The 15083-nt window shown below is 40.4% G+C and overlaps 1 protein-coding gene across 1 annotated transcript in view; it reads right to left on the bottom strand.

The window, feature by feature from the left end:
* Nucleotides 1–5984: 5984 nt before the first annotated feature.
* The window catches only part of ADAM23 (ADAM metallopeptidase domain 23), a 153848-nt gene continuing 144749 nt past the window's right edge, over nt 5985–15083 (bottom strand). Inside the window, exon 26 of the mRNA XM_012738876.2 lies at nt 5985–9510. Within this exon, the coding sequence (XP_012594330.1) occupies nt 9462–9510 (49 nt within the window). The 3' untranslated portion in view covers nt 5985–9461. The remainder of the gene's footprint in view (nt 9511–15083) is intronic.

The raw sequence follows: 15083 nt of genomic DNA, 5'->3' as shown, positions 1-15083 counted from the left end.
ACCTAACTGAAGTTACAATACTTTTTTCCTCATTTCTGTATGTCCATAGTTCACTAATTGTTCAGATAGCAGTCAAATGCTACCTCCTTTATAGAATTTTGTTGATCTCTTCTGTACATCTCTAGAGCAGAAAGTAGTATTTTCCTCTGTTGACTTTCCATAATTATTTATCTGTATTTTCCTTAACAAGTATGACACTTTCATCATAAATGAAATTCACTCCCCATTTCTCAACCCCTCTACCAAACTGTAATATCCTGTAGGGCACCATCCAGGCATAATATTTTCTGACTCACTATGTTTAGCAAAGAGTCTTTTACTTAGTAGATGTCTGTACTACTTGTTAACTCAGTGTTGCTCTTTTTAATATGGAATTGAAAGTAGTATTTCTGTAATTTTTCACTCTTCAGTTTCACAACAGAGAAGTGTTTCATCCATCAGAGGTAACAACAAAAAAATCCCATTTCTTCTCTCACTTATTCCTACAGAATGTGTTAAGCTGGCTAACATATTCCCTCTCAGGTGAAGTGGCTAGGAGTAAATTTTCAACCTTCCCTTGTGTCTTGCTAGCCTCTTTCTCTAGTTCTAACAAAACATGTAGAGATTTAGAGTTAAGTCTTCCCATAGCAGATCCCCTAGTGGTGGCAGTGAGCAATGCGTCCAGCAGTGAGCACAGCAGAACTAGCCCACGGAGGTGGGCAGCAAGTGATTGTCTCTGAGGATCTACTGTTTTTCCCCTCCTGCTCATGTGTATGTGTGTGTGTGAGTGAGAGAGAGAGTGAGTGTGTGTGTGAGAGAGACACACACACAGAGAGAGACAGAGAGATAAGTGCTATGTTTCATGTTCTCCTGGGTCCAGAAAAGGATCCAGAATTGGACAGCCCGTGGTGTGATTCTGGCCCAGCCACTTGCTAGAACGGTGATCTCAAGAAGGTGCTAAACCTCTCCAACTTTTTTCCAACTATAAAATGGGAATAAAAGAGGGGCAATAAAGTGATGTGATTAGAGCACGAGATCTGGAGCCCAAAATACTTGGGGTTTCATCCTGGCTCCACCACCAGCTAGAGCTCTCTCATTCCCTGTATGTAAACAGAAAGCCACGGAATGATCAGGAAAGACTTCATGAAGGAGGTAATAGGTATTTGAAGTAACATTTGGGGATAGCTGGGAACCTGGGGCTTGGGAGATGGGGAGGAAGTCTTCCTAGCAAAGAAAATAGGCTGAGGCAAGGCCAAGAGGTTAGAAAGCACTTCTCTGCCCTAATGATACTGTCCCATCCTTTTCTGGGGCCAGAAGAACACAGAACATGGCACAGGGGATGGACACACACACGTAGATGAGCAAGGAGTGGAAAGGTAGATCCTCTGAGAGAACCACCCACTGCCTACCTTTGTAGGCTGCTTCTGTGAGTGTGGGAAAGACTAAGAAAATAATGAGTTCATGAAATTAACAAAATATCAATGGAGATTATATCCTGATTAGATTATAGTGATTTTAATTTTCTTCCTTAAATTTTTATTTTTCTAAATTTTCTGCAACATATAGGCCTTCAGAATGATCAGAAATGAAGAACAATTTGAAAAAATAAAGTTGCTCCTTCCTGCTGAATTTTTCAGTTTCTGCATTTCTTTGCTCAGGAATCCTTCTCTTATTTTCCTGAGCCAGATTAGTACATAGCGGCCTCTGGATTAGCCAGATTGGCTGATTCTTCCCTTTATCCAGTTGGCCTTGACAGTCAAAGACAGAAAGACTGTTGTAAGATTTGTGCAGCTCTAGTGAGGTACTTCTGGTTGCCAGGTAGCAGACATCCATAATCAACCACAGCACTTTCTCCACCTGATGGCAGACATGGCTCAGGATCCAGGCAGCCGCTAAGCTGCCTTAGTGAGCAGTGAGACAGCTCACTGAGCACTGAGGAATGATCCTCCATTTGCCAATGCACGTTTAGTTCATCTCTCATAAATGGGCATATGTGAATAAGCTTAATACACAAAGCATCATCAAAAGGAAGTATCTTATCGCAGCCTGTCTTTGATGTTCTGTGGCTTTCAGCGGCTGCTCCTTATCCACACAGAACAATAGTAAGGTAATACTACAGGTGGGGACTCAGGAAAATGCCTGTGTGATCTTCCACGCCGCGATCTGTAACCCGGACTGGAAGCAAGGCCGCATCTTCATACTCATTAGTGTTACTGGACAATTTCAGGGGGCCTGACATAAAAATGTTCTATTATTTTATGCAGAAGTTACATACTAGGAGGGCCATAGACTCAATTCTATGTGAAGATAAATTCTATTCTCACCATCTTGATGCATAGTGTTTTTAATATATAAATGGGCTTCACCATTTATAAAAAGGGAAATTTTATATTATTATCTAGATTTCTGGTAGCTGGGCATAGTGACTTGCACCTGGAGACCCAGCTACTCAGTAGGCTGAGGCAGGAGGATCGCTTGAGCCCAGGAATTTGAGGTTGCAGTGAGCTACAATGATGTCACAGCACTCTAGCCTGGGCAACAGAGTGAGACCCTGTCTCAAAAAAACCCCCAAGAAACAAACAAAAACAACAGCAACAACAAAAGAAATTAACCAGGTGCAGAGGCATGTGCTTGTAGTCCCAGCTACTCAGGAGGCTGAGGCAGGGGGATCACCTGAGCCCAAAAGTTTGAGGCTGCAGTGAGCTATGATCACGCCACAGCACTATAGCCTGAGCATCAGAGACAGACTCTGTTTCACAGAAAAAAAAAATCTGGATTTCTGGCTTCTCTAGAAAAATAAATGGAATGGAATGGACAATGACAGGCACACTTTTCCACATGGTGACAAGTGGCTGGAGAAGCAGAGCTTGCTTCCTCCAGGACAGGGTACGCATTCTCCAGCTCAACTCAGCCTCCCTCACCACTCCTGTCCCCCACATTGCCCTGTCGTGCTCATTTTGGTAACTGACCGGGTCCTACAGACCTTAGGGTATGTGACCTTTGCTTTGTAGCCATTTTACCTACGTAGAAAAAGCAGTTTAAAACTACTGCCTCCAGTCCATTTGCTGTCTCTATGGGCGTTACAATGGCTCTACAAGGCTGTGTCTGCTGCCGCAAAACAGAGGCGGTCCTGATGTCTCCTACAGCTCGTTACCTTTCTCTGTCTTTATCCTGAGACCTGGGCCTAAAGGAGCTCTGCTGCAAGCTCATTTACCTCCTGAAGGCTGGAAGCTATTTACAGCTCCAAAGAGATCTGAAGAACTCTTCACATACTCTTGATCATTCAGAAAGATATTTTTGTTTTGTTTTGTTTTGCCTTGTTTTTGTAGGACCAATTGATTTCCTGGGCCAATTTGGCTTTCAATGATCATCACAGTCAGATAAATGTTCCCCTAAGGGTGGACTCCGTGGGGTCACAAGTGCAGTTTTTACAGTCACACCAGAGCAAGTGTGTGTGCACGCACAATCAGCTGGCAAAGGAGTGCCGGCAGACCCCAGCAGGAATTCTGTTCTCATGTGATGAAGCATCATGGCATTTCATTTCTCTCCATGTGTCACATACGTGGCCAAGAACTTGTTCTTGTCAAAATGCCAGACCCGCTGAGAAGCTTCTGAAAAGATTGAGGAATGGTAAACTTCTCTCTAAAGCACAACAGACAGACAAACACTAACTTTGGTTGACCGGAAATGAGACTACACTTGGAAAATGATTTTGACCCCTAACTAATGGAAGGACTTACTAAATGATGCTTTAAAAGCTTTTATGGGTTTTCTTAGCCACCCCCTCACTCCAGGCTGAGATGAGCCAGGAATCTTTATGCTAAGAAAATATTAGAGGCTCCCAGGCCAGGTCAAGAAGCCCTCTTAGTCATTACTGACAGCCCCAAGCGTTTAAGACTGCTCCGTGATGAGCACATCAGTGGGAAAATATACAATTTTAAGGTTTTAACAGACATCATAACCTTACACAAACAGAAGACACCCAGAGACCTGGGGTAGACAATTAGACCCTTGCATTACAGGTGGCTCTACTTCCAAGGCATTTTTGCATGGATTTCCCCACCACCACACCAAAATGAGCAAACCATGGGTAAACATGACAATCAGGAATCATGGTTATTAAGCCCAGCTGCACAGGCAAAGTCTTTTGCTCAAATGCCACCACCTCTGTGAAACCCTCCTTGATCCAAGATCAAGGATAAAGTCTTGCTCCCCTCTTCTTCTGAAGCACCTGATACTTATGTCTATTATGGTATTCATCACTTCGTATTTGAATGTTGCATCTTGCTCATAAGATTGAGAGCTCATCATTATGTCCTTGGGGCCTGACAGAGTACTGTAGGATTCTTACAGATCAAGAGTTTGTGAAAGGTAGAAGGGAAAGAAGAAAGGAGAGAAAAAGGGTGAAAGGAAACACAGGCTGAATGGAGCCGGCCTATTTAGCTCTACTTACCCCAAGGGTCTCAGCTCCTCCTCCTGGGTCTTGGTACACGTTGCATCCTGCGCCTTGAGTATATTTCTCATTGTATTAAACTGGTAAACTCTTGTCATCTTTCAAGATAGTTCAAAACTTACTTCTTTCAAGGCTTCCTGCATCCCTCTCCCACCTACCCAACAGTTCTTTTCACTTCCAGCACAAGATTAGCTTAGCTTACCTATCACTTTGTGCTCAGAGATTTTTTGTTTTAAACACTTGTCTCTTCCTGCTAAATTGTGAGCAACTTTATGCCAAGAATTTCTGTTTGTTCTTTCAAGGAGTTCCAGGCATGCCTTAAGAGCTTAATAAATATTTGTTAAATGAATAAATTAATGAGTAGACATCCCTAACCCTTGCACCTTAACTTAAAGAGCACCTATCTTAAATTTTAAAAGTTACTTAGGAATTCCATCATGACCATATGGATTATCTACTTAATTATTCACATCAAACTTTAACTCTAGGGCTGCTCATTATCTAGGGAGTTTCCGGTTTCTGGGTCATCTTTCTCATGGAGCAGCCTCATTTCAATGTCAACCTCAAAAATAGAATGACTTAAAGGAAAACATGCCCCAAATCAGATCATTCCTTTAAAGTCAAATATAAATGACACTCTAGCAAGTTTTCTTATTTTAAGTATAATATTCATGTTATTTTTAAGTTGTTCCTATGTTTCTTTTATTATAAGAAATGACACTGGAACAAATGAATTATGGGTAAGGGACATAAAATTTAAATTAGATTATTCAGCCTTGGGTGGAGAGACTCTTTTAGGGGAACTGTAAGTAGGGTGACTATGAGAGGATGAGAGCCACCGAGGCTAGAAAAACAAACAGGCGTGAGGTCATGAAAGGCAGGCAGAACTTTAAGTCACATTATTAAGTTTGGGCTTTATCCTACAGGAAATGAAAAGACCTGCAAGACTTTCGCCAGGGTAATGACATGGTCAGATTAGCACCTGTGTGTGTCAGTGCAGTAGCATGTGACTGTTAATGCCAAACCAAGGCATGGCAGTGGGGACGAGAGGAGACATATTGAAGACATTCATGAAGAAGAGATATAATGTGGTGACCAATTCCATGTGAAATACCTTCGTTAGAATGTTTCTGATAATATAGTTTCTAGGACAAGATTTTCTTCTACTTTCTTTGTTGCTTGAGTAAATATCTGGTACCAAATCACAAATGTGGATGTCATTAAACTTGCCATCTGCTCTTTAAACTCAGAAGACAGACAATAAAGAAAAAAGGTGATAGTGGTATGATCCTAAGGTGGGTTTTTTTTTCTTTCTGATTTGTAAGAAGCAAAGAATTTCCAATGAATCCAATAAAACGGAATCCTAACCAGAAGTATACTTATCATTAATCAGAGATTTTATTTTGCACCATTGACTGCTTAAATTTTCAGTAAGCGTCTGAGACCAATGCTAAAACTCTGATGATATCAGGTGCATGGCCATTTAATCAACAATACAAGTGAAAACACAAAAAGGATTTAAGAGAAATGATCAAAGCAGAAAGCTACAGAATTCTACGTTAACAAAAGTTTTAGTACACGCTTGACTAAAAGATGCATACAATGACTACTGAATCTCCATTCATAGGCAGCCAACAAGATATGAATGAATTTATTAACTTCAAACAAAATTTTAGATTGTGCACTTACTTAAAAATTACAAAGCACTTAAAAATGAAAATTAACTACGGAAGCAACAATGAGTATAAAACATGATGGGATGACTTTAAAGAAAGAGTTCAAGTATTGTCCATAAAGTTCTTTAGACAGTAGTCGTTGAAAAGTTTGTGCATTTCCCATCTTTGCATAGTAAAAAACAAAAACAAAACACACCACTTGGTAAAACTCCACAGCTCTATGTGATTCATGTTTTGTAACATGCACCTATGTGTACTACTCAGTTATCTAGTAGGAGTAGCTCTAATTCAATGGGCACATGCACTATCTCAGGTGAGCAATGAAGTTAGCGCACGTCTCCTCACCCAGGTGTCATTAATCAATGCAGCAAAAGTACAGCAGGTGAGATGGGAACTTGGTCATCACTTAACACTAACACTTGTTGGGTAACGTTAAACAGTGATACTTGTGCTTTGAGCTCAAACTAATAAAAAGGAATATCCACAACCATAAAAATTAGCAAATGAATGGCATGTGCAAGAGAAAATACAGCAAAGAGTTTGAAACTACATAACCTATACCACCAAAAATAATTATAATCCATTGTTTACGATTAATATGGTTGCATTATCTTTCATATTCATACACACATAGCTTAAAGCTTGTGTATTTTACATATACACACAAATAATTTAACATTGGAGCATAGGTTTGATTACCTATGAAACTGCCAATGTAACAAAAAGTTACACTGACATTTGCCATATGTACATAATATTTGGGGACCACTGTGGTCTGATTTGAAACATAACATCGCACATTGACAATGTTGTTTGTGAAATGCTCAAAAGTTAACAATCGAGATTTAACTTATTTTGTGACCACCATGGTTTTGTTTATATTGTCACCATGGTGCCTCTAGAATAGTGGTGAAACATGTATGGTGTACTTAGCAGCAGTTTAGTATCTGTGAGTGAGTCGGACCCAGCAACAGGGAGACACTAAGCAATGCAGCGACAGGAAGAGATACCAAGTAATCTGAGTTTCCTCCAAGCTGAAAGAGCGATTGCCACTGAGCAGAGGGATACAACCTGTGTCTTGTTAAGCCAGCAGTAAGGCTGAGAGACCTTGTAGATAGCCCTGTTATTACAAAATAAACATACAGCTAGTCCTAGAGAACATCTGCCTACCTGTGTAGCACCCATTACTCAGAAAGCAACAATAGGAATAAGATGTTAGGTGATAGTCTGTTGTAACATATAGAAATTAAGGTTTCTGCTCTATGATTGTGATATTTACACAATTAAAAATACCTTTAGGGGAAAGTCACTGTTTTAAGCAGTGCATCTTTAGGAAATAAGTCTTTCCAATGTCAAAGAAAAAGCTACAAAGACTTATGTCATGAATCTTGCTGAAAAGGGACTTAGAGCTAAATCTAGCAACAGATTTGGTGTCATGAAGAAGTGAATAGTAAAATTCCACATTCTATTCCTAAAAAGAGGGCATTAGGTACCTGGAGGCTCTTTGGGGGCCTTTAGTAAAGTTTGTCTCTAAATGGATGCTCACCGAAGTGATCATGTACGAGTTTGTACATTCAAAACAAGGCTGGGATCAAATTTCTTTATTAACTTATTTACATAACACTTGAACAGAAGCTATCTTGACCATAAATAGAAAAAAGAAATCGGTGAAAGTGAAGGAAGCTCAGAGGGACTTGGAAACCTCAGATTACATCTGCAAATCTACCTGGAGGAAAAAGAAGACAGTGACTCTGTATACAGTGGAATCCAATTATAATCCAGCACAACCCAACGTTCAAAGATTGGATGCTTTTGCAAACACAACACATGGAATGAAAGCCTATTATAACGATGATTTTAAAACTGTGATTTCTGCTTCTGTCCCCAAAACCACTTTTATGATAGGGTTCTACCATATATACTTTGAGGCAGGAAGATGAAACATGAATGAAATACTGACACTAACAGATACAAATAAAATGGAAAGCTTAATTTTTCCCAAGCTTTCAACATTTAAAAATTATTTTTTTTTTATTTAAGGCTTTAAGTTTATCCTCCTTTCACATTAAAGACAGGGAAAGAAAACTGACAAAACCAAAAATTAAAATTATGAGCTTGGCACTTTTGTGATTACTTTGAAAGGGTGTCTACTTTCATACATTATATACATATGTTTATAATGGCATCAAAAAATTTCAGAGACTTGTCAGTACATATGTTTGAATTTACATAATTTTTGTGTTTTGATATGGGTTATTTTGTTGTTTGTGTCCCCCCCACACACACACCCTTTGTCTATTTTTGGTTTCAAGCAAACCAACTTTAAATTGCACCTATTTTGTGCCCAAACTCCCTGCATCTGTGGCTACATCTGTCTTTTTAAGCAAGCCCAGTCATCATTGTACAGCATGGTACAAGAAAGAAGGACAGAGACAAAGCAAGAGAGAAAAGAAACAAAAAAGATGGGGAGCAAACGACAAAACAAATTTACAGAGAACCTTTACAAGAAAAATATTTCAATACAGACAAGTGAAAATGATGTGTCAAAATCTCTTATTTCCATATTTACATTGGTAGAAGAACTATACAGTAGCATCAGTGTTCAAATTCCAGCTCCCATTTCCAAAGGATGCTTGGTCCAGGAGAAAAAACAACGGGGAAAAGGAGTCAACGAAAGCATGGTCCATGGAGTTGCGCCATGGCCTGGTCTCAAGCGGGGAGTGGGGGCTCTAGGGGTAGGGGTTGGGGCTTAGGGCGTAGGGGAGTGGGGAGGCATTTAAGTGAAGAGGCCCAGGCAGCTTCTGTGTGTTCCTCTGTCATCTTCACCTTAGGAATTCCATTTCAGGTTTTGCTGAGAATTGGCTTGCTAGCTTGTTGTTGTGTATATGCCATGCAGTTTTTACCCTTTCGAAAATTAGATCTTCATGCCACTGGAGTTTGTCATTGGTAGTAAAGGGAAAAAAATCATGCCAAATCATTTAGAAGATATTAAGTGCCAGCAGGCTGAGGGAAAACAAATCATTTGCTATTTTTAATGGTTCTTTTATTGCACTTAATTTTTTTTTGTTTGTTTCTTCTTTCTTTAATCAGAAAAAAAAAAGATTCTGAAACAGTTCTTTTATATAACATGGTCTTTTGCTCCCCTTTATTGACGGTGGTGGAAGGGGTTCTTTGAAATTATTTCCAAAAGAGATAGCTTTCTTTTACACCATCCCTGTGACCCCGACTTTAGCTCTGTGGTCATCACTACCCAAGGTTCTTGTTTACACACTGAACAGTTCTGGCAGCACTGCCGCGAGCATGTCATACCCAGAGCCAGCAGTGCAAGGCGGTGCTCGTCCAGTGCCACCGGCTCAGATGGCGCCTTGTTGAGTAGGATCGAACCTCCTCTTCTTGACATTTCTTCCAGAGTGCGCCAAAAGAAGATGCAAGCAGAGGGGAGAAAATCCACAATATTAATCAGATGATGAGGAGAGAAAGGTGATGAGAATGACAATAATGCTAGCTCCAGAGCAAAGTAATCAACTCACACAGAGGCAGCCTCCAGAATAAGTTGGAAGGGAAATAGAGCAGCTAACGCTTTCGAATGGCTCCACAACACCCCCACTAGGAGTCAGTCCTCTGTCCTTTTGTGAAGACCAAAGAAGGTTCAAGGTGTTCATTTTAAATCACAGGAAGACTCCACGGCCCAATTTGTCTCTTACTTCCGAAGTAAATGACATTGCTAATGCACTGGATGAAAATTATCACGGGGAGGCCTCTTCCACAAAGGGGGCCGTTGGGAGAACTAAGGAAAACGGAAGGGCTTGTAGCTACCTCCCCCCAGGCCTCTAGAGCTCGGGATCAGTGCAGTGGCCTTTGCTCTCCTCAGTTATCTTGCTGCCTTGGGTGTATGAGCGCTTACTCCACCGTGGAACGAGCATTTTTCATATCTAGGAAGTTGTAAAACAGAGTGCACAGGAAGACGGTACACTCAAAGGAGAATGGACACAGGCACGGGTTAGTTAAGCAAATGCAGCATTGAGCTTAGTTGAAAATAAGCAAGTTCAAATGCCTTGCTCAGAGTGTCCAGTCTCCTAAAAAGTGGTTCCTAGGTTTGAAAAGAAAAAAGAAAGAACCAGCAAGACACTACAAGGCAACAACGAAAGTCGGTTGCAACCTCCCCATAGTCTGGCTTCATGTGGGGCACCAAGCAGGGGCTCATGCATTTAGTCTGCATACTGGGCGGGTGCAATGCTGCTGCCACCGGGGCGTCATGCAACACTGGAGACAAGGAGTCCCCAGACCCCTCCTTCCCCTGCCCACTCACTGGGGCCAGCTGATATACCCTTACAGGCCAGAAGTCCCAAAAAGATTACGATCAAGTCCTCCTCCCCCATAAGTAATTCAAAATAAAAACAATATCAAAGCTCAAAATAGGTATAAATGCCTCCTGCAAAATTCTTATTTTTCCCAAAATGACCACTTTGATGCTTCTCTTTTGAAATATCAAACATAAAAATCTTTAAACTTCCCTTTCCTTTTTAAAGTTTTCATGAAAACGTCTTCATGAATGTCCTATGCGTGTGGCTCATTAGCCCAGCAGGTAATCCACAGTGGCAAATACTATCTGTAGCAGTGCTACTTCCCTTGCTTCACCATTCCCACCTCGCCCTCTTTAAAGGCAATATTCCTGAGGACAGGCACTGCTGATGAAATAGAGGTGAAACCAAAGGGATGTCTCCCATAACCAAATTAGTCTGCTGCGGAGCACAGGGTCTGCTCCAGCTCCTACCCCTGAAGGCGGAGGTTTAAGGAGGCACACTTGCCCTTGTGAGTCAGGGTTGAGAAACAGCGGCCCCTGACCTTGTGAAATGGCCCTGAAGCACCAGGGCCCAAACCTCACTAGCTACATATTGCTGGAACTCAAGAGAAATGTTAGACTAACGTCACCTCAGTTACTCCAAATACAGAGGAAGGAGCAAACCAAGCTAGCTCCATGCCTGTACATGACTACACTGCCCACATCTGAATTCCTTCAAATGCAGGGAATGTCGGATAAATAACCATGTCCAAGGTCATAATAGCAATGCAGTTCATTGTGAAATGCAGATATGAAATTCCATTTCAGCCTGGCACACAGGCGACCTCCAGTGTGCAAGAGCTTGTGGTCCTTTTAAAAGTTGGTTTTCAAAGCTTGGGTTGCACTTTTAAAACAATGTTCTATAGGGTTGCTGGGTTCCCAGGTCAGAGCAGGGGGCCGAACCACCCTGTAGAACCATCTGTGCAGGGGAAGTGGACTGTGCACACCAACGGGGGACTCCAGGACCTTAGCTTGTCCGCTGATGTCCCGGCAGGGGGAGGGGGAGCTGCAGCACACGGGAGGGGGACTTGGTAATGAGATGGACACGCCTGCATCACGTGGACTGCGAGGGCTCCTCACACATAAATTGTAAAACCACTAAGGGCCACTGTATGTTGAGAAATGCTTGTCCTGAATTTGCTGTATAAAAAAAATTCTTTTTGTTCAATTTTAATGTGAAAGTACAACCACTGTGGGTAAGTCTTTGCTGTTTTCCTTCCACAATCGTTTTCTCTGAATTACCCTCTGTTCCCTCGGATCCTGAAAGCAATAAACTTTCTCATCATAACCTGCAAGGTATTTCTGGATCATTATAAAATATCAGCGGAATCCATAAACCTTACATCTACACAGTTTTCATCAATGTTTACTACTTCTGAAAAATCTGGACTTTTGTCTACAATATATATTATACACATATACATCTATACAAAATTAAAACAAAACTCTTCAAGTAACAATAACCATCTCAGAGTTGTAAAGCCTTTAGATCGTCTTTCAAAGGTATATATTTACCTTCTGCTATCACATTCTTAGCATTCTATGCTGGGTCACCACCACTCCCGCTAAGAATGCCTCACACAGCCTTAGACTCCTGGGCCGCCTCAGACTGAGCTCACTTCCCTGGGGGGCTGAGTCAGGTAAATGCACTCCATCTTCCTGGCCAGCCTGACACCACTGCCACCTGCTTAGGTCAGAATGAGAAGTGCCTAACCTAGGAGTCCCAGGCATTCAGGGAATCAAGCTCCTTATTTTGTACTGGGACATGGTCATGGAATGCAGGCAAGCAGCAATCTGGTTATCTTACTCATGGAAAGATTAGCTAAAACGGATTCCATTTCCCAATTCTGTAAAAATCAAAAGCAAAAAAATCCAGACATTTACTCTTTTGAGAAAATATAATTAGCAATGCCACATTCTTTTAAAATTTCATCCAAATTTACACTCAATTCAGTTAACTTTCCTGATAATAATCAGATATAGTCCTTTAAATTTCATTTATGTGAGTACATGAGCAGTCTTTTCTTTAGCATGTCCAACAAAATGGAACATAGGCCATATAGAATCTCTTAGATTCAAAATCAGTCCAACCAGTATGAAATTGTAACTCAAGTAACCTCTCAGAGAGAAGAAACCACATGTAATAATTACATAAGCTTATGAAATTAACACCATTAGTGCCAGGAGTAGCTATGCCAGGCCAGTATGGCCACTATTGGAAGCCCACTTTGCCACTGAATCTTATGGAGAGAGCAAGTAGTGGGATAGGAGGACGTGATAACCAGGTTCCATAGACCAAGACATTATAATTTGGTTGGAAGAGCTCAATATTCATCCTCGAATCTTTTTGATTTGAATTGTCAACAAACTGTCACTGTTACCTTCATGTTCTTTTCCTACTATCATCTAGAATTTCTCTTTTCCTATCACCATCACCTACCAATGTGCATGTAAATAATCACCTTGCCCACATTTAAACTCCTATGTTCAAATTTAGGGAATGTCAAATAAACAGCCCACATCAAAGGTGACAAAGGCAATCCTGTTCATTTTTAAATGGAGATATGAAATTCTCCCTTCACATACTTTTCACCTTTCCTAAGCTTTAGGGAAGATCCTCCTAAAATGATTCTTCATCGACTTGATTTTCTCCAATGTCCAGGAAAAGCAACAGCTCCAACAGTCTGATCAAGCAGTGCTATAATTCAACACTGGGCATGTGTCACAAGTCTCCATGAATCAACCAGGACGGAGGTTTGCAATCCTCTGGACCACAGTTCATAATTTTATTCTGTGTGTGCGGTGGTGGGGAGGAAAAGGAGGATGGGGTAAATGGAAATAAATGCAGACATGGGGAAAAGTTGGACAAATTGGTGTGCCATGTGCCTTCGTTTTTCACAGGATTTCTCAGAGAAAATCCTAAGACCCTAGACACCTGGGAATCCACAGACTAAATCATCTCGTAGTATCCTCATATTCCCAGAGTATGGGATTAACCAAAGTTACTAAGGTAACCCACTGCATTACCCAATATGCCAAAATATGTTAAAAAAAAACAGTCCACCAAATAAAATGTATTTTTTAATTTTCAAGAATTCCACAACCTTGGTTATGGAAGTCTTATTTACATTAACCAAAGGTTTCTGACTCCATTATTCCACCAAAAACAAGTAGGCAATCTAAATTTGTATTATTTATAGGTCACCATAATTTTGATAAATCTTCATTATCACTTTACACATACAAACGTGCATATATTCACACATGCACACACATACATATTCATGCTTTTTACCACCTATTTCCAAGAAGATATGATTTAAGAAAAGAACCATAAAGAATGCTACACAATGTCAAGGCTCAAGGCATAGCTGTATTTCTCATTTATAACTGAGCAGGCCATGTATGGTACTTCTTCCATGTCTAAACTACTCAGAGTATTACATCTAAAGAGATGTGACTTTAGGAAAAAGCAATATTTTGCCTGAGCAGTTAATGTATTTTCCTTTAATCTAAAAGTTTACATGTCCCCAAATTCTTCAGGTTACTTTACCAACAGTTAGTATTAAAAATCTGATATCAGGAGGGTTTCTCAATAGCGATATTTAGAGCAATAATTTTTACAAACTATTTTCAATTTCTGATTCTAAAGGAATCTTTTTTAAAAATTTACATTGAACTCAATGAAACACCCAATGGCTTTCTAGTTGAACTAGCAAATAATACTTCCAAATTATCTCTAGATTAACAGTCTCCAAAACTGCCCAAGTGGTGGGAAACCTAATAAACATCGTCATTTGGCACTGATAGCCTTTTACTACAAGGTAGAAGTAGTTATTTAAAGCTTAATGCAAGCCACATAGCTACTATTAAAATCTAAAGTGAACTAAGATCCTCCTGTAGCAAATTTAAACTCCTTCTCCAAATTTAAACTCCTAAAGTTATATGTTCCAGAATTATTCTTAGTGTTCACTTTTTCTTTGCTTCAGCGCATAAAACACTTCACCCTATTGTGTGCCTTTCTACAAAGCTTTCCCTTAAAGTGATTATTAGAGTCACAGGGCATGGGAAGGGGCTTGGACTTAGCTCAGCGGTACAGGCCCTACACAGCAATCCCCACACGGCAGTCAGCAAAGGCTCTTTCTCAACTCACTAAGTGACCATTGATCCCCGACCTTTTGTTTTCTGCTGTTCTGACGATGAGACATCTCTCTCAGATATAAATAATCTGAACAGAGCTTAATCCACTTATATACACAGTGATAAAGGCTTTTCCATTTTTCCCCAAAGAAACATGCAATTCAAGCTGTGAGCTAGGCCAGGCCACTGTTTTGTGGTCCTGCTACAGAATAGTGTGTTCTTATCTCCAAACCTTGAGATGGTAAATTTGTCATCGCATGTGGCTGGATGGCAAAGATGCAGAGCAGACTGTTTTCCAAGCCTTTGAGACTGAGATTTCTTAATGCCATCGAAGCATAAGCCTGGGCATGAGTCAAATTTATTTTTCTTGAGGCTTATTTATGAAAAAACTCAACGGAGCATTATAAAATAATAAGAGTATAGCATTACTATAATGTACAATAACTTTTTTATAGTAGTGAGACACCAAGAAAAGTTTTTGTTTTAATTAAGC

The sequence above is a fragment of the Microcebus murinus genome, chromosome 8 (genome assembly GCF_040939455.1).
Source record: "Microcebus murinus isolate Inina chromosome 8, M.murinus_Inina_mat1.0, whole genome shotgun sequence".
NCBI lineage: Eukaryota > Metazoa > Chordata > Mammalia > Primates > Cheirogaleidae > Microcebus > Microcebus murinus.
This window is presented reverse-complemented; position numbering and strand designations above follow the sequence as displayed.